Source organism: Podarcis bocagei (genome assembly GCF_964188305.1).
Source record: "Podarcis bocagei genome assembly, chromosome: 3".
Taxonomy (NCBI): Eukaryota; Metazoa; Chordata; class Lepidosauria; order Squamata; family Lacertidae; genus Podarcis; species Podarcis bocagei.
The window spans coordinates 33,494,194-33,514,909 of NC_138127.1; the positions used below are offsets into that span (position 1 = coordinate 33,494,194).

Sequence of the window (20,716 nt, forward strand, 5' to 3'; positions counted from 1 at the left end):
GGGAAGTTTTTAATATGTAATATGTAACGCTGTACTGTTTTTAACACTGATTGGGAGCCGCCGAGAGTGGCTGGGGAAACTCAGCCAGATGGGTGGGGTATAAATAAATTATTATTATTATTATTATTATTATTATTATTATTATTAATTATTAATTATTACATTATTAGCTAGCTGAATACAATGTGTATATTTACTAGAGACGTTGCTATGTAGGATGGAAAATGTGAACAAATACGTGAATAAGTTACTTTAACAAATCACTTCTGTAGCAATGTGTGGTTTGCAAATAAAGAAATAGAAGTGGAATATGAAAATCTCTTATAAATATATGGCAGAACCACCCAATTTTTCATGGACTAGCTTTAATTTTAAAAATAAATTAATATAAAACAGTTGTAGGCCCCAGCACTGTTGTAGTCTTATTTCATGTTTCAGTTTCTGCTCTTAATTCTTGTGCATTATCTTTCTCTTTTTCATGCATATGAACACAAAAATCTAAGTATTCTTTGAGCTGTCAGTTCATTAATTTTCTTAAATAAGATACAATTTGGATCACTATTCTTGCTTGTCCAAATAACTCCCAACAAAACTCATGAATGTGCCAAAAACGGTGGCTTGCTGAGAGTCCAGAGATGGGCTTCCGATCAGTATGATGCTGGGAACATGAAATTACAGAGCTTTGGATAAAACATACTTCAACTACCTTAGCCATAGCCCTGCAATTTCATGATCCCAGAATGGCAGCTGAGAGATCCAATGGTGCTAAGTTAGTACACATTGTAAACATAAACAAAATCCTCCCTGTAAGAAAGGAGGAATAAATGAGACAATGGGTGAGAATGGAGGAAGCTTATTGCTCAGATTAATCACTAGAAGGCCTTTATTTATTTAATGAAATGCACTGTTTGACAGTCATGCATACACACAAAACCTGGAAGTGGAGCACTAAATTGCGATAGATTATGAAATATGTTTTTGAGTAGAAAAAGCAAGGCTGTTACTTAATGTGCGTTAGAGATGGGTGTTGTCTTAACTGCATTTCACGTGAATGGCTACTTATCATGGCCACATAAAATATACAAAGATAAAACAAGTGTAGAAGAAAATTATGACCACCTATCACAAGCTTATAATTAAAAATGTTATACAAAATTTAATAAAAAACACATGTTCAGTAGCCTAAATTCTGATTTAATGAAGGCATGATCTAGCCAAAAACTAAGAGACTATAAGACCTTAATTCTCAATGGGATTGGTATGCTTAAATCTCTCTCAGTTGAACCTAAATATGCTTTACAATACTTACTCAGATTTAAGTTCGCAGAGTTCACTAGGACTTACTCTCAAGTAATTGGGTATAAAATTGTAGCTGACTCACACAAGCCAGGATCAAAAGAACTACATCAGATGCACCCAAATGATTAAACATACCTAATAGGTTTTTAATTTCCTCCCCTTTCAACAGCAGGCCCCAGGTCATATCACAAACTGCTTTTTAAACTCTCCACATTTCAAAATAGGCTTGTCATGTGGCAGGAAGAGCTGAACTTTAGGGAATACAAGTCTAAAGCTTGAGTAGGTGCACAATACTGGTTTTGCTGCTATTCGAATCCAGATTTCTATTTCCCCCCAGAATGTATGTTTCAAGGGTCCGTTGTTTTGATATCCCTTCGTGCTTTAAAGGTAACTGTTAGTAACTACTGCTGCAAAACAATTTATCTTAATTGCAGCATTGTTTTTAAACATGTATAATCAAATAAAGCTACATTTATGAACAAGCCTATTCATTTCTACTCAGAAGTAAATTCTGGAAAGTTTAGTGGGGCTACATCCAGGTAAAGGTTACAGGATTGCAGCCTAAAACTAGAATTATAGATAATTTAATGGTGTATGAAAATACTTTGTCGTGATCCTACCAATATAAGGAAAAGCTGAAAATCTTTCTTTTGTTTAAGGAGTGAATTTTGCCAAGCCTTTAATTTTGTTTTTATAGAGTTTGGTTGTTTTTCTAGTCCCAACACTAGACATCTTTCACAACTACAGAATGGCACTAAACAACGGCTAATTTAGCAAGAATGCAGTTGGTGAAATAGTTGAAGGCATTGTATAATACAAACTATTTTTTAAAAAAGCACTTAATCCGTGAAAAAACACACGAAAAATACAAAAACTATGGCACTTTTTAAAATAAAAAAACATAGCTCTTAATATACCTTCCTTTCTTTAAAAGAAAAACTCAACTAAAGGAAATCCAAAATAGTCATACTTCTAGGAATCTTAGGTTCCAGTCCTTAACACAAGAGAGAGTAAGCCCCACAGAACACAGTCAGCCTAAGTGTTGAGTAAACAGGCGCAAGACTGAGCTGTATAGGTAGGATTTCAAAGTCATTTTCATGAGATCTCAAGTAAAATGCTTGTATTCTGTTAGACAGAATAGGAATCCAACCAGAGAGATTATGTACTTCTCAGTTAAGATTTTATTAATCCAATACTTTAAAAAGCATACCACAGAAAATCAGAGGTGTTTGAATGCTCATACGTTCAAAATACACTATATATCAGCCCCCCGTTTCTGAGTGACTGTATTATCCAACTATTTAATTACAGATAAAGAATAAAAACAGTGCAGTTTCATGGTCACTGCATTGAATCATCCAGTCATTATTTCCCCTCTGCTGCAAACAGACAACCCACCTTTTTGTCAGCGCACCATTTCATTTATTTCACAGTGAAACCCAGTTTCACAATAATTGACTTGTCAGCAGCTCTAATTTATGAGGCTGGGCTCTGTAAGCCTTCTCCTATATTCTGCTCAACCTGCACACAAGCAAGGTTGAATATTTACAATGCTGTTAACAGGTGCTGAGTTGTTTAATGATTCTAATAGCCAGAAGCGTACTGAGAAAGCCAGCGGGATCACAATTACAGGCTGTTTGAACACAACAATTACTCGTCCCCTGAGAGGTGTGAAAGTCAAAGGCAGTTTTATACTAACAGCATCTAGCACATGGGGTAGACAGGCTAACTTCCATTAGTAGCCCATTGGGAAAAAAGCAATAACAAACCCCTAGGTACCGTAAAAATTTACAAAGTACATAACATTTAAACAATCAAAACAATGAAGGAAGAAACTTTTCCAATTTCCTTTTAAACAATATATAAACAAACAAACTAACTAACTAACTAAAACTCCTACTGCTAAACCTGAGAATATATCTAGAATGAACTCAACGAGAAACATGAACTTGTTTTTCTAATCTAAGCCAGTGTGGCATTTCACCAGCTGAGAAAAAGGGAGACGTGCAAGGACATAAAATGCAGATGAAGTTACACTGACCATTTTCGGTTTAATGTGGATTGTGGTGGCAATTGCTTCCTGTTTGAGTTTTATGTAAACCTGATCCAAGATCTGCCTGGGAAATTTTTCATCAGCCTTGAAATGGTAGTGCTATAACTGTCAGGCCTGTGAAGTCATTTGTTACAAACACCATGTTTTTTATGTTCAGATTATACGGTAGTAGTAATGACACAGATAATGAAAGCGAGTCCCCGGGACAACTGAAAAACACTTTAAGAAAAACTCTTGCTTGTAATCCAAGTATTTCTTGGGGGAAACCACAAGAGCTCAGCTCACAATAATTTGTTGAGATTTGCCATTTTGAAAAAGGAAGTTTAATTTAAAGCACAGGGTAGACAAATAGTTATCTTCTCAAAAGGTGTTCTGTCGTATTCACTGAGACATGATGCAACTGAGATTATTTTTCTTAACGTGAAATTTACTAAACCCAGGCCACGGATATGAGGCTTAGATGAAATCTATTACTCTAAGCCTATCCCTGATGGATGGAACACTGGAGAGATGATCCAATCAACATATTTTCTGGATCTAATCCATGAGTTGTAACGCGGTTCAATGGGAAGGAAACCAAGACACTCCCTTGAGAGCAAGCTCATTTGCAAGAGAAAGGAGGTTTATGTCATTGAGTAATACATTGAATGGCCATCATTATCATTTTGGAATGGCAATCAAAGTGAACCAAATTCATTATTAAAATGGCCGTCAACACTTAAAAATGCTGTATCTCTAGCACTGACAATCTGAAATATTAATAGAGCCATCTTTTTTATCATCTCAGTATATTTTTTCTTCACCAACTGTGATTTCCCCCCTACTTTTTAAAATATTTTTTCTACTTTAATTGTGAAGAACTCAGATGGGGAATCTGTTACTAAAAATTAATATTTTGCAACCATTTGTGAGTTTAATGTAATTTCTAAGGTGCACATCTTGCAGACTGATCATTGTGAAGATCCTTCAGCCATATCAGGGTCCCTTCTAATTCTACAATTCTATGTAATTCACTATGAGGCGAGGTGCATTATTTGTCTCATCAGGTAGAAGATAGAATGACTGGAAACATCCCAAGAAACGAAAAACTAGTTCAAAGTATGACTGAAGAAAAACTAGAAGGACGAAGGACCAGATACAGCCACATATGAAAAAAAGATGGGAGACGAATGTCAACCTTGAAAGGTTTATGTAAAGCAGACACAATTGATAGCTGGGGGGGGGAGCCCAAAATAGTGAATGACCACTAGATTTAAATAACTACGGTAAACAAAATAACTACACAGCTGGTAGTAAATGGGTGAGATGTCTTAGATCCATTAGATTCAGCGTAAGATTGCTATATACTTCTAGAGGTTACGGACTGCACCTTCAGACTACATTTACAATTAGCCATTGCAACCTGATAGCAATGCTTCAAGGTGAAATTTCATTTCAAGCATAGACCTGGACCTCTAGAGGACACTAGGACCTAACAGTACTTAACAGAGCCTTCATATTCATCTTTACCCAGAGGTAGATCTCACTGAGTCACATCTAACAATAGTCATACTCATAATAGTCCCACTGAAATTAATGGAAATGACTAGACCTATTAACTAGACCCCAGTGGGTCTATTCAGAGTATAATTTTGTTAGATACAACCCATGATACTCAATAGGGAAATTGCAGCCTTAGAATTATATATAAATGGTGAGCCTTTCACTTCATTATAAGATAACTTGTACACTAAATCAAAGGCCCATTTGATGTATAAATTCACATCTTCTCCTATTACTTCACTGGCATTTGAGATAATTAATCTATTGTTCTTTACTTCTTTTCTTTTTTATATACTGGTAAATTTCCAGTAGTTTATTATTTTAGTATTGTATTTTACTGTGTGTGGCTGTTGTTTTTGCTGTAGTAGTTGTTGCTATTGAAAGCTGCCTGCCTGGGGGCCATTCAAAGAGAAAGGCAGAATGGAAACTCCATAAAATAAACATGTTTTTTATTTTCAGCCATATAGGTTGAATATAAAGATGGAAGAAAGTTTACCTAATAATATTTTTGTTAACAGAACATGTAATATATTACATTACAGCCTGCTTTTCTTAATAACAGACAAAATAGGTTTTGGTAGAACCAAAAACATTTTGAAATGCTATGGTCTAAATAAAATTGGGGGAAAACCCACTCCTCTTCATAACATTATCAACAGCTACAACACACTGTGAGACATTTGGTTCCTTCATCAACACTGCCCAACTAATTTGTGGTCTATTTATAATCTCTATTCAAGCAAGGAGTCATTCAACATTCCTTTGAACAAGGCCAGCTGCCAACTAGCAACACTAGCATCAGGGTTGTTTTTTTTTTGGTAATAGCATTAAAAAAAACATTTTCACAGACAGAACAGATGAACTAACAAATAAGACCACAGAGTTTTGAATCCCATTTTTTAAAAATAGTCTACTGCACTGTGTCAAAATTACTTCAGTATCTGTCAGCAGTTAATTTTCCTGTTATATGTGTTTGAGAAGCACTTGGGTGGAACTGAAAGATAGCAGCTCATTTTTAAGATATCCTAAGCATTATTTAGTGGACGCGGGTGGCGCTGTGGTCTAAACCACAGAGCTAGGGCTTGCCAATCAGAAGGTCGGCGGTTCGAATCCCCGTGACGGGGTGAGCTCCCGTTGCTCGGTCCCTGCTCCTGCCAACCTAGCAGTTTGAAAGCACATCAAAGTGCAAGTAGATAAATAGGTACTGCTCCGGCGGGAAGGTAAACAGCGTTTCTGTGCGCTGCTCTGGTTTGCCAGAAGCGGCTTATTCATGCTGGCCACATGACCCGGAAGCTGTATGCCGGTTCCATCGGCCAGTAAAGCGAGATGAGCACCGCAACCCCAGAGTCGTCCGCGACTGGACCTAATGGTCAGGGGTCCCTTTACCTTTAAGCATTATCTACAGGAGACCAAATCTGGAAAAGTTATTTGTGTCTCTGTTTTGTTGAAATCAAGGGGATTTAAGTGAGTAGAGTAGTGGCTAAGCTAATTTAAACTGCACAGATTTAAACAGGTGTGACTAAATTTCTCTGTACCAATGAATTAAAAATTTTGATAAATGTTTTCAGATACATATTTTCACTGATTCCCTGTGAAGAACACACTTCACAACAACATATCAAAATAAAACATGTTAACATTTAAATCCATACCAGATATATTAGTACATAGGGCCATCGGGACTGCTCTGATTGTCCAAAAATGGAGCTTAGTGCAATCCTAAATCTGTCTACTACTCATAAGTAAACTCCCAGGAGATTTTGTTTAGGATTGTTCCTAGCTATGGAAAATACTCCCAAGGGAAATAAGGCAATCATGTCCTTACTTGCGTTCAAGACACATGTAAAGACTTGTATTTATTGATTCACGTTTTTCGCTGATAGTTTTATGTTTCTACACTACAGGTTTTAATGGCAGTCTGCAATATGTCAGTGTGTTGTTTTCATGCAATTTATTATTGTGAGCCCTCTTGGCCATCTTTTGGGGAAGGACAGTAGGTTATAAATTCGGACTAAATAAATGTAATAGTTATCCTTTTTTAAAAAATATCAACACTATAATCTTTTGTAAAACACTTTAAGCTGTCTACACCCCCTCCTTCAAGCAGTGTATATAAATTTTAGGAAATATATATAATTAAAATATTCACAGATAAGGAGTGTCTTCAAAAACATTTGTTCCACAGATGGACAGTGTTCTGGTAGTGCTCTTTTAGCCAGCTGTATTTCAAGACTGTGGTTAACATAACTTTCTGGTATTATTCTGGTGGAGTCTTTAACTCTCTAGGCCAATCATCAAGCTATTTCGGCTAGAAGAGTTGCACTGGTTTTAACAGAACTGGAATATTAAAATCCAAGTTGTGTGGGGTTTTTTTAATAAAGAAAATGGAATGATTCAGCCCTTAAGAAGTGTAATTAATTTTATGATAATTATTTAAGATTAATGCAAGATGGTCAGGATCAAGTGAACCACAGAAGTGGTTCCAAAAGCTCAAGGAAGCTTGTTTTTCTCTAACAACAGCCTGACCATACAGCCTTTGAAACTGAGGGAAGTTTCTGAAGCAGTTTGTGGCATGGCATGGAAAGGTCATTTGTTCAAAGACAAATTTCTACTGGTCTAGGGAAAGCAGCTTGTTTGAAACTCAGTGGTTCTGTGGATCCTGGCTGAGAGCTATAATTTGAGCAGCTTAACTGACAAACCAAGCTAACAAGAGCACTTGGATTTGAACCAATGTGTGTGGGCTTGGTTGCCGATTAGCATGATTAGAAGAAGAAAAAACTCTGTTCTAAGTAGGGAGGGAGGAATCAACCAGCTATTTATATATTCTCACTTGGTAACATGCAAAACTGGGCACTTACATAAGACTAACAAAAGAAAAAGCACTTTATATATCATGCATATAGGAATTACTTAGCCCCCTACAACCAACAAAATTATCACCACCATTGTTATTATATTTCTTACCTGCCCTTCACCAAGATGTCCCAAGGGCAGATTACAAAAATTTAAAAATACGGTTTTAAAAATAATTTAAAAAGCATACCGTTTGAATAAAATCCACAGCAATGGTGATCAAGCTACAACACCTGTACTGAAATATATTCAACATGACTAAACCCTAAGCTTCATTTTGAAGATAAAATCATTTGTTTCCACCAGGACCTTGACTTCATTGTTATAGCAGATGAATCCTGAGAGGTGTCCAGAGGGGGTTCCTATAGATGGAAAGGGCCCTGAGGTATGCAAGCAAATCTTGCTTTCCCAACCAGTGAGGATCAAAAGCTATGCATTTATGTCAACATGCTGCTACTATATGTAGACACCAGAGAAACATGTGTAACGTTGAGCACTCAGTCAGGCTTAAGTCTGGAGGGAACTAAGTGACTTGCAACACACTTGTGGAACAGTAGGGTGTTGGGCTAAGACCAGGCCTCTGACAATGTTCAATTTCCATACTTTCTTTGAATCAGACTCCCTCTCCTGGCCCAATATTCTTCAAAATGATAAGGAGTGAATCAGATACACTGCAAAATGCATTTCTGAGTTTAGAATCAGTGGAGTGCCTGCAATGGAATGTGGACTCAGAGGTTATCCGTCATCTACACTACATCAAATGTGTGTCAGAGTGTTCATTCCACTGAAAAAAAGCAGTGTGTATAGACAGCTTTTACACCTGGAGGCAAATTTTGATTTAGGCCTACTGTCTCTGATTCTGAAAGTGATATATAAAGCAAAGTCTGCTTCTATGAGAGGATTTCAACAGCTGGAGTGGGCAAAAAAGTATGTGGAAGGGATGAAGATAAGTGAGGGTGAAAGGATTGTCCTGTCCTCTTTCTGTTTTTTCAAAGCTGGGATGTAACGAAACAAAAACAGAAAAAGGAAAATACACAAACTGTCCCTTTTTTTAAAAAAAGAACCCACTCTTTTTGTTGGTCTAGTTATGATTTCTGTAGTAAACAATGGTCAAAGTGATTTACAATACTATTGCCAATCTATAGGGTGTCTACAAAGTTTCCATTTTACAAAGGAATGACTTAGATAAAAATATAGTGATATGGCCAGCATGTCCATAAGCGAGAGGGGATATGAACCAAGCTATTCAAGGTTTCCTACTTTGCACACTAAACCTCATTGGTGCTCAATTTCTTAACAGCTCACCTTGGATTCATGATAAGGCGACGGAAAAAGTAGGTCCAGGTGATATAATCCATTGCATCTTGCTTTGAAGTTATAGTTCCAGCTGCAATTTCAGCATTTAAGTGATCAGACAGAACTTCCAGTAAACTAAAACAAATCAACAAAAATTAAAATTGCACCATTTCACTTAGATTAATTGTGGAATAGTATTATGTACTCAAAACACTCAATTGGTGTGGGTAGATAACTAATCTTATCTGGCTACAGATGTTAAAATCTGTAAAAACTGACTGCAGTACCTGGACTGATTCCAGTGAGCACTCCCCCCCCCCTTTTAAATTAAGTTACTTATAGACTGCCTTTTAGGGCAGCAGCACCACAGTATCTTTTCAGGAGAAAGCAACTTGAAATGGATACGACTTTAGAGCCTGTCTAAAATTGGGAAATGGCATTTGAGAAGGATACTGCTATTCTATCACCTGCTACCAGCCGTTATGCTAATAAATGAGACATCTCTCTGCCTAGGGGCTATCAAAAATTACTGGACTAATGGGCTGAGGATCTCCCAACAGACACCGAGACACCAGAAACTTTAAAATGGTCATGTCTGTTTGTGAACAATGTTGCTTTTGTTGCCACTGTTTCATCTATTGTCTTATCCACTTGCCTTTTTAGCTACCCCACCTCCAAAGCCCAAGAACTTTCTGTGTTGGGATTTGTGTGTTCAGGTAGCAGCAGGAAAAAAGGGCAGATTTCACCACAGATACAATGTTGTCATCTACCTTAGATACATGTAATCAAGACTTAGCGCCAAAAATCCTAACTAAGTCTACTCAGCAAAGGGATTTTCAGCAAAGTCCAATTGCATTTAATGACGCTTACTTCCAGTTAAGTGGGGTTAGGATTGCAGTCTGACAAAGGAATTATCTTGGCAATAGGGTGCAATTTGGAAATATAAATTGAGTACCTAGGAGAAACCTCCACATGAAATGGAATTTGGACTATTTGAAGATGATAACTTTTCAGTTTGTAGTTCCGTGAAATACAGTGCCTTTGTGAATCACGTTTCCCCAAATTAACTGTGGTAATATTATTTTGTACCTTGATTCTACTGGGAAAGGTTCATAAAGAAATTTTTTGTAGAAGTCTTTCTTGATGTCATGAACCAGAATCACTGCTTTTCCTTGATCATCAAACTGAGGCCTCCCAGCACGTCCCATCATCTGAAGAACATCTGCAAATGTAAATTGATGACAACATTCAGCACACTGTAGAGTACTGGTTTTTTTATATTAAGGCAAATGTCCAGATATAGCACCCCCCTTATAAACAGCACAAATATTGATTAAAAGATATATGAATATTTAAACTGGAAAAAGGACCAGAAAAATTACACTGAAACTATTTTCCCCCTAATGTTTATTTGCAACATCTGGCTACACACACGTATCTGAAAGTTGAACTTTGATTTTGCAAAGTCTCAATAAAATGAGGTTTGGGAATCTTGTTTCAAGGCTCCCAAATGCCCCATCCAAATGCTTTAGCAAGACGCCTCACCTCAAATAGCCTTTGTTCCACATGGCTGATACAAAACTGACAAGTCTAGCATACAAATATATGAAATTTCCTTGTATTTAAGACCCAGCTCTGCTATCTGAGATACTTTTAAAGTGGAGATAGCACATCTGTGTGCAAAGCATGGACTCTACCCCTGAGCTATATCAGTTCACATAGTTTCCTATACTCTTTTCAGTGGTATCCTAGGGTAAAGGTACTGGCCTTCTCCTAATATACTTCTCTGTTCCCCTTTGAGTAGTTTTATGCTGATAATTTTTTTTATGAAGCAATGCTGAAATCAAAACAATGACAAGTATTCCCCATCTAACCTGCAATGCTGCAGGTAAGAAAATGAAACTAAATGCCTGGCTACTCTCATATGTCTTGAGATTAAATGATTAAATAAGGCAAGTTAATTAAGATCAGATTATTATTCATCCATATAATATATCTAATAAACTATATGTCATTTGCTTGTAAGCACTTTATGGTATGTTTGTTCAATACTGACTTTAAAAAATATGAAAATTCCTTCCAGTAGCACCTTAAAGACCAACTAAGTTAGTTCTTGGTATGAGCTTTCGTACCTGAAGGTATCTGAAGAAGTGTGCATGCACACGAAAGCTCATACCAAGAACTAACTTAGTTGGTCTTTAAGGTGCTACTGGAAGGAATTTTTTTATTTTGACTATGGCAGACCAACATGGCTACCTATCTACTACTTTAAAAAATATGTTTTACCATACCCTCCCAATTTGTTCTCTCTTCTCAGATATTGTTCTTTGCTATCAAATTCCACTCAATTATTCCAATTCAGTATTCTCAAAGCACAGCTAAAAGTTTACCATGTAGTAGTAAGGAATGTGATGTAGTATCGCTAAAGAAACTGAACAAAAGATATGACAGCTCTAGTTCAGCTTCCATATTTAACTTCCATGTTCATGGATATTAATTATAACATGTATTTTTTCTAAGAGTTTTGTGATTTCTGACAATACCTGTAATTGGGTAATCAACATAACGCCTTGTTTTTCCATCATAAAATTCTGTCCCTTTAACAATTACTAAATGCGCTGGAAAATTGACACCCCAGGCTAACGTGCTAGTAGCAATAAGGACCTAAAAAGAAAAAGATACAAGATTAAAAATATATAAAGGACCTCTGTGTGAAGTAAACAGAAGTTTAAGAAATGAATAAGAACATCTTAGTATAATATTACAGAACAAGCATACTTGGATTTTGCAATTCACAAATAACTCTTCAACAGTTTTTCTGTCTCGTTCATGCAGGCCAGCATGGTGGATGCCTATTCCAAAAGCAAGGGTCAGTTTGAGATTGGACTCTCTGATTGTTCCTATGATGACACTCATCTGCAATAACAACAAAAAAAGGATTAATCTAAGAATCTCCCAGAGCATTTCCCCTCAGCAATATGACATTAGTAAATACTTATCAATATACTATACAGTCTTAGTAGTAAACAAAGGAAAAAGTCAGTCTCTTCATTAAGGAATTCACAGAAGCAAGCAAATAGAGAAGCATCAGGAAGGGGAGGGGAGCAATAAGCAATACAAACACATAGTCACCTTTATAACGCACTCCACATATTATTAAAATACCGTATTTTTCTGTGTATAAGACGATACGTTTTGCTTTTAAAAAATAGGCAAAAATTGGATGTTGGCTTACACACAAATAGTGAATGCAGAGGGGGGACATGCGATTAATGGCAGCAGCAAGCAGGAGATTGGCAGCGGCGATTGGGTGGGTGATTGGTAACTGCGGCAAGGCCTGCTGGCGATTGGCTGCGGCAAGTGGGCAGGTGATTGGTGGTTGTGGAGAGGCGGGCAGGCAATTGGCGGCTGCGGCAAGTGGGCGGGTGGGCTGTTGGTGGCTGTGAGTGGGAGGACAAGTGGCGGCTGCAGCGAGGTGTGCGATTGGCAGTGGCTGTGGCAAGTGATCGGCAGTGGTGGGCAGGCGGGTGAGCGATTGGCGGAAGTGACCTCCCCCACCCCCCAAAAAAGCTAAGCAATTTAATTTCTTAATTTTGGGTTAAAAAAAATAGGGGTCGTCTTACACATGGGGACGTCTTATACACAGAAAAACATGGTAACTTACAGAAAGCAAACCCCCATGAGTTTCATACTGCTTTTGAAATTATAAAAGGATTATTCAAGCAGTATATATTTGCATACTGATGCAAAGGTGTGCATGTAAAAACCCTCAAGGTGGGTTCTGAATTGCCTTCTTTGGAAAGAACTCCTCCATGGTATCTCAAAACCTGCCTCAAACTTGGGCAAGCTTCAGAAACATTGTTCAAGGCAGCATAAGAAGTGTTGTCTGGAAATAATGTGAGTGGCATACGGAAACTGGTATGGTCTTTAGTTCATGGACTTTTAAAATAGCCACACAGTATAATAGTTAAATTTACATTTTAAGAAACCTTTCATAAATAGTTATAGAAACACAGGGTGGTATTCAACTAGCTTTAATTCAGAGAAGACCCATTGAAATTAATGAGCACAGCTGTGGTAGGTCCATTAATTTCAGTGGATCTACTCTGAATAAAATCTAGCTTAACACCACCCATACAGTTCAACTAACTGTTAGTATTAGTCTCCAATAACACTCCTTTCCAGGTGGTATTTAATGCCAGCTACATCAATATTCTATGCTGAAGACGCAAAACTACAACACAGATACGTTGAATGTATTTTGGTTATGCCTCCAACTAAGACACTTCCAGATTGCTGTACTAGAAGAAACAAGTATATAAAAGGAAATGTTCCACCACTGCGCAGTTACATACTGCGATACGTAAAATACCTTGTTCTTTTAGAAGACAGAGAAACGGCACACTTTTAAACAGTGGCCCATATGGTAATTCTAAGTTGAAAAAAATTAATGTGCCAATACTGGACAACTAGATCGTAAGAGTATGGGATAGCGTTCAATTGTTAAAACTAAACCATATTCTCAAAATATGAGGAGGGAGACAAATTGATGATAAATTCATTGAAAAAAGGAGCCCATTAATTGCATGTTGCTACTATAAAACAGAAGAAAATGCTGAACTATATTTACTGTTGGGTACCTTGCTATTGTAAGAGACCAATCCTTTAATTCAAAGAGCATAGACCTTGTAAAGATGTCTGTAAATTGTTTTTGTAAAAGGAAATGTTGTACCTTCTATTATTCTTGCTATACTATTTGCTATTTGTCACTTAACAAAAAACACCCAATTCAATAAAAAAGAAATAAAATCTTTCATGAAGATTCTTTCATGTCTATCAAGTACAACCAATGGACTATCCAGTATTATCTCTGCACTGACTGGCAGAAGCTCTCCAGGTTTTCAGATGCAAGTCTTTCTGAGCCTTATCTAGAGGTGCCAGGGACTGACCTTGGGGCCTTTAATAAACACCAACAACTTCTGAACATCAAAACATATGTTTTTCTTTTTTAAAATCTGAGTAAATAGTAACTTGTATCAGGTCAACAGGTAATACCAATATTACTGTATACTTGTAAAATTATGGCAAAATGTTATTTAATTCACAAAACTCATAAAATTAATACCATCTATTCATATCTCACCTATTTAGACTAGTTTGTCAAGCCCAAAGAGTCAAATATAATGCAAATCCCACAACAATGATCTGACAATGATGCAAAACAGGGAACCCAGTTTTCTGAAGTGATGTTTTGGTTCTGCTTGCTGCCAATTTACATGATCTGAGTAAAGCTCCTAGATCAGCCCAAGCATAGGCGCTGCTACCCAAATGCTTATTGTAAATCATTGGAAAATGAAAGTTTGATGTGTGCACCAGAGTATAGGATGGAAACATAAGGAAATCATATATTTACAGCTCAACTGGATGGGTAGAATGAATGAATACAGTGCATGGAGATATATGCAACGGTAGAAGAAGTGAGGCCGTCTTTAACATACATCTTAAACAAAGACACTATTTTATAGTGGATTATAAAGGGAGCCCTCAGTTTTCTGTAAAGGAGCAACAACTGATTTTTTTTTGTGGGGTGTGTGTGTATGGGGTATGAATTCCTTTGAGACTTCTAATCACTGTTCCAAGAAGTAAAATAAGCTTTGTGTCTAAGAGCCAACATAATCAATGGGATAGTTTAATCAAAACCTTTGATTTTCAAACAACTTTTTGAGCCAGGAGCCAGTCATTGTAAACTGCCTGCCTCACAATTGGGGTCTTGTAGCTAAAAAAATTGGTTCACTGTTTGGGAGGAAACATGACTTGCAATGATATTTAAAAGGATCAAGTGTACATAGTGCATATATTCATTGTATTTGTAAGTAGGGAACATTGCACAGATCAGCCACATCCCTTTTAACATTGGCTTATGTTGCAAGACCTGCGGCAGTGTAGTTATAGTGCTATTTATTCTAGCTCAAGTGAAATGCTCAGACCTCCAAGAAATATAAAAACATGAAATTGTTTTCTTGTTTACTTTGGCCAATCAACTTTATACTTCCCCTCCTGGTTGTTATCAAAGTTTTAAGCACAGAACATCTCTCCCCATTACACTGCTGGACATTTATTCACAGAGGAAGTTCTTACAGTTTGCTGTGCTGATGATGTTATTCATCCCCTCCCAATCCGCCCACTGCCTTTGTACTAAAGCAATGTCCTGCCGTGCTGTTAGCTATACCTGCAAAGCTGTGTAATTTAACACAGCAAAACTAAAGGACCCTTAGCAGGAGTGCTGGCATATGCACTGTGAGCCTGTCATTCTAGCAGCGGGGAATCTTGGCCATTTTTAGCAGACCCCCCTCACTTTCACATAAATCAGCGTAATAAAAAACTCCAAACACCTATTTTACCCAGAAGCACATTCCACAGCTTTAAAAATTCTTAACGACAATTTGTTTTCTGGAAAACCACTTTCCTGGAGTCTATTTTTGCATGCATATTCCATTCACCTTATAAAATACGACAAAACATGAGGAATGCTGGAAGGACAATTGCCAGATCAACAATGCTGAGATAATAGTTCTCGTGAAACCTCGGAGATGGCTATCAGTGCAAGATGTTTGCAAACTGCCCATCTCAAGCATGAAGCAAACTTTAATGATTTTTCTAGCTTTGCTCAAGACATCACTGCCAAAAGAAAACCTGTCAAGGGAATGTGTACACATTAACACGCGTACATAACAGCTCTTTGGAAAGCATGAACAAGTGTTAACCATGAAAAGGCACAGTACGTTTACCAGATGCATTTGCTATCAAAATTAATTTGAAGCAGCAAGAAAACTGTGTTTTCAGTCGCTCAGGTTTGCTAATTTGAAGTGGGCTGGTTATTATTATTTTAATAATAAAAGAGATCCAACCCACTCTGATGTGATCTGTTGATTTTCAAATTCCGAAAAAAGTATAGCCCTCATGTTATATAATTTAACGATGAATGTGCCATTTAAAAGTTATCTCTGAAAGATACACTTAAGATTCCTTTTGTAACATAAATAACATTTTTTAAAAAAAAAGTTGCGGGAAAAAATCTCATGACAACACCAGCAAGATTTTTCTCAGACTAAAACACTGTATTTTCTCTCTCACTCCTTCCACACATGTAAAATTCTGAACAATTTAACGTTACCAGGGTTTAAAAATATATTTTAAAAAATTTATTATACCTAAAAAGCTTTTCGTAGAAAGATAGAATTCCATTTAAGTAGATACATTACCCTGAGTCTGAAATTCATTCCAGTCAGGGTATAATTCAGCAAGTTGATGACAACACTGGCTCCAAAAGAAAGGAGGAGACCAGATTGGACAAGAATGAGCTAACAGATTGTGCAGCCCAATTCTGTCCCTTTGAGTGTGATATATTGTTTCAAGATGCTAAAACCCCATACTTTCTCAAAGCATATCTGCCGCCCTGGTTTTCCCATTTTCGCAGAATCCTCATTATTAGTACTCTGTACCCTTTTCAAAGCACATCAGACCCAGACCATATGCCACTGCATAATGCTTATCGATTGTCTGAAATGGCTGGTAAAAAAAAAAAGATGGGCTGAACAAAAGAATCAGGAAAGTTATGAAGTCTTTAAAAGAAAATATAATTACACATTTCACATCTGGCACAGATGTTGAGTTTAGTTAAAGTGCTGCTGCGTTAAAAGTTAAATGGCATTTTTTTTATGATAAAGCACAACACTGCAGAAGGAAGAGGCACTGCAAATCCTGAGAAAGGTTCCCCACTACACGGATTCAGCCCACACATTATGTTGGTATGCCTCATTCTAAGCACCATCCATGCAGCAACAATGGATACCGAGTGGGGCTTGATCTGGGAGGTGTCTACTCAAATCCCCACTCGGCCACGAAGCTTCCTGGGTGACTTTCAGCCAGTTACTATTTTTCATTTTAATCTACCTTTATAGGGTTGTTGCGAAGATAAAATACGTATCTTGCCCTAAGATCTTCGGGGGGAAAAGCAGGATAAATACGTGTAAACAAGAAACACATACGCAATCCTAATATAAATGAATAGAATTTTAAAAATTGAATTCTAAAATACAGAGAGATTTATTGTGTATTTTTAAAAATTTCCTGCTGAATCTGTCAACTCATAGAAAAGGTCCCAACCCAGTCACAACAAACGTTTTAATTTTAAATTAAAAAAATAAGGTGAAAGTCTAGCTAAAAAAATACTGGGTTTAAAATAGGAGCAATTGACATTATTTTACAAAGACAGATTTTCAGGTTTCCTGTGAGTGGAGTTCTGCTCAAGGGACACCTCCTGACTCAAGGAAAGGGAGCCTCCCCCCCCCCCACGAATCTTCTTTTTCCTCTGCTCACCAAAACGCTGCTCCAAATGATTAGGGGACCCCGTGGAACAGATAGGAGCCAGTGATGTGGGCTGCAGAAATTATTTCCCTCCTTTCTGTTGTGGCAGCCTTTGCTGAATCAGAATCTCTTCTGTGAATGGAAAGAGCTTTCCCATTTGTGGAAGGGCATGCCTTCATCCCACCCAAACGTATTTGTTTCAGAATATTGAAAACCCCGAGAAGAAATGATTAAAGAAATATATTTGGGTGAAATCCAGTGCTGCCATTCTGCTTGTGAAATGGCTTTTGATCTAGCAGAGACATTTACTAATGTAAGAAAAGGGGAGGCTATTTGCCCCAAATTCCCTCCACACTGCAGACCTTTGCACCCCCAAAAAATCTGTTCCAAAGGGTTGGGGTACTCTCCAGCAAGTGATGGTGGAGAGCCTGCAGACAGAAGGGACAATGAGAGATAATCGCCTTTCTTTCTCTCTTTCTGATGGATCAAAATACATTTTGTGAACAGAGAAGCAGCATTAAATTTCACCCACAAACTATAGATTGCCCTAACATTGCCTCTAAAATTGGAGAGAGAGAGCTGTCACAACATGTTCAAAACCACTCTATTTTTCTTTCTTTGAAATTCATATTGAAAATATTAAGTTATTGATATGAATGTTAGAAGCAAAAGGATATGCTTGACACTCTCTTGACACTCTCTAAACAGAGCAGTTTTTTAAACTTCTATTTTTAGATCTATATAGGAAGCCTATTCCTCTGTATACATGCACACACATTTTGCTTCATATTCACAGCTGCACATCAGTTTCCTGTTCAGAAGCTATAAAGGCCTCCACCGCCTTCCACAATACGTGTGGCCGTCTTTTTAATGTTCTTAGCAGGAATTGGATGAGGCCTTCCTAAGTGTTACTAAGTGTAATTGTTTAAAAGATACGACATTAGCTTTATTAAATTAGCTGTAGTACAATCTTAACAAGCTGTAGATGTTTACAGTACTAAATACACTGTGGAAAGAAGTTGCAATTGTAGTTTAAAAGCCACATACCAGTACTAGATTTCCCTTCTCCTCATGAGTCTCATCTGTTAAAATTTCAGACTATAGTAAAGAAAATCAAATTCAAGCAAATACTAATTTAGTATGTTGCACTTTTTTACTTTTGTCACAGGAACTAGCTTCTGTTTTCAACAGGATCTTTCCTAGGTACCTAATTGGCACAATACTGTACGTTACACAGGACTGAATCTGTTGGATGCCCTCTTTGCAGTTTAGGAGTTACATACACCCTATAAATAAATCTCCTGTGTTTTGTTTCACCTACACTGATCAATCACAAGGAGCTAAACCTTGTGATTAAATACATTAAAAGCAAAGCAAATCACACTACAGTGGTGCCCCGCAAGACGAATGCCTCGCAAGATGGAAAACTCGCTAGACGAAAGAGTTTTCCGTTTTGGAGGTGCTTCGCAAAACGAATTTTCTATGGGCTTGCTTCGCAAGACGACAATGTCTTGCGAGTTCCTGCTGGTTTTTTCCCCATTTCCCCCCTTTTTCTAAGCCGCTAAGCCACTTATCAGCTGATCCGATCAGCAGATAAGCCACTAAAAGCCGCTAAAAGCGCTAATCCGCTAATGCGTCAATGGGCTTGCTTCGCAAGACGAAGAAACCGCTAGACGAAGAGAATCACAGAATGGATTCTTTTCGTCTTGCGAGGCACCACTGTACTGTGTCTAGTGAGGCTATACTACTATTGCTTTCAAAACATGAATCTTCAGGGAAACTGTCATAGACCCTTTAAAGAGAAAAAAAATATGTAAGAATGTGAGGCACCGAAGTTTGTTCTCAGTACTGTGAGCACATTGCTCACTTGCATCTGGCTTTGGTTACTATGACCTAAGCATGTGTTACTTGTGTGTAGGGAACACAAATACAAACCAGTGTGGGGACACACAAAAAGCAAATGTGTGAGCATCTCCTCATTTCTAGGCCGCGCCCAGTGGCACAAAGCTCTCACGCCAGAAGAGAACCTCACACATTTGCTTTTTTATACAGGCAAGACAGTCACACAAAACACACAGTTCTTTAAGAAAGATGAGCTGATGTTGGAGCAAAGCTAAAAGCGCCATTCCACTCTAGCTGGTATACATGAGTAACACTTACATAAGGCTGTCTCTGCTATATCTGTCAAATTGTCAGGATAGCCTGGACTGCTCAAACTGGTGACACACCTAGCAATTTACTTTCTCTTTTGTGCTCTAGCAGGCAACAGACAACACAGGATATTCTCAGAATGGGACAGCATGACATATAGGTGTTTCAGGCCTTGTGTTGAATGGGCAGCTCCGTCTACAATCATCAGCTGAAGAGTTTTCTTAGAAAGAATGAAATAAAAGGCAACTGACCTGGATTAATCAACTGGGATTTAAAAAGCGACAGTATTAGTCATCTCCTACAATTGCTCCCAGCACCTGTAGTGGGGTAGGAGAGCTGAAAATAATGCCAATATATTTCACATCTGGCAAACAATGTGCCCCTTTGGTTTCAGACAGTACATGGGTAGACAAGTCTAAAAAGCCAAGGACACAAATTGTCACAGCCCTCTAGCAGCTATGGTGGCTCATTTACCAGGAATAATGTATTTAGCATAATCTCTGGAAGTGTATACTTGATTCTGACCAAACTGAACCTTCTGATGTATATGTTGCTTTAGGAAGCTTAGTTCTGTCCATCAGTCTGAAATAACTATGCCAAATGATGTCTGTCCTGAAGAAGATACTGAATCTACAAATCTATTTGCTCTGCAATAACATTGTTTACATGAACTCTCACAACCAAGGTGGAAGAAGAGGAGACTTTAGAACAATAACAGAAAACATTAAAGCCTACAGACCACATCTGGCCTGCCAAAGTTTTTATCCTGACTTATTGCTGCCGTACAGTGATTTTCTAAGGACTGGCTCAGTGGAAAAGTGGAAGGTAGAAACTTTTCATGGGGGCCAAACAACTTGTATCTGTTCAATAAGACACCTATAACCACCTCTTAGCCAAAATAATTTAGGTCTAAAATTGTAATTGAAGAAGAATTTGGTAAAAGCAGATCACTTGGCTTCAAAACACCTAAATAAATGAAAAGTCAAAAAGGTGATTTTAAGCCAACCAACTTTCAGAGATGTCTATGAATTTGTATGTCAAAGCTTCTAGAATCCTTCCAGTCATTTCAAAAATCTTTCTAAGACTAGCATTTCTTCTGAAGGTTTGTCAGCCATTTCCTAAATCTTAACTGCCTTTGGATAATTGAATGTCCTT

The 20,716-nt window shown here is 37.5% G+C and overlaps 1 protein-coding gene across 1 annotated transcript in view; it reads right to left on the reverse strand.

Annotated features, from left to right (window-relative positions):
• Positions 1–20,716, reverse strand: part of ASCC3 (activating signal cointegrator 1 complex subunit 3) — a 234,161-nt gene that overhangs the window by 65,224 nt on the left and 148,221 nt on the right. Inside the window, exons 31-34 of the mRNA XM_081186537.1 lie at positions 11,822–11,959; positions 11,587–11,707; positions 10,133–10,265; positions 9,053–9,178 (exon numbers count right to left, since the gene is read on the reverse strand). Of these exons, the coding sequence (XP_081042663.1) occupies positions 9,053–9,178; positions 10,133–10,265; positions 11,587–11,707; positions 11,822–11,959 (518 nt within the window). The remainder of the gene's footprint in view (positions 1–9,052; positions 9,179–10,132; positions 10,266–11,586; positions 11,708–11,821; positions 11,960–20,716) is intronic.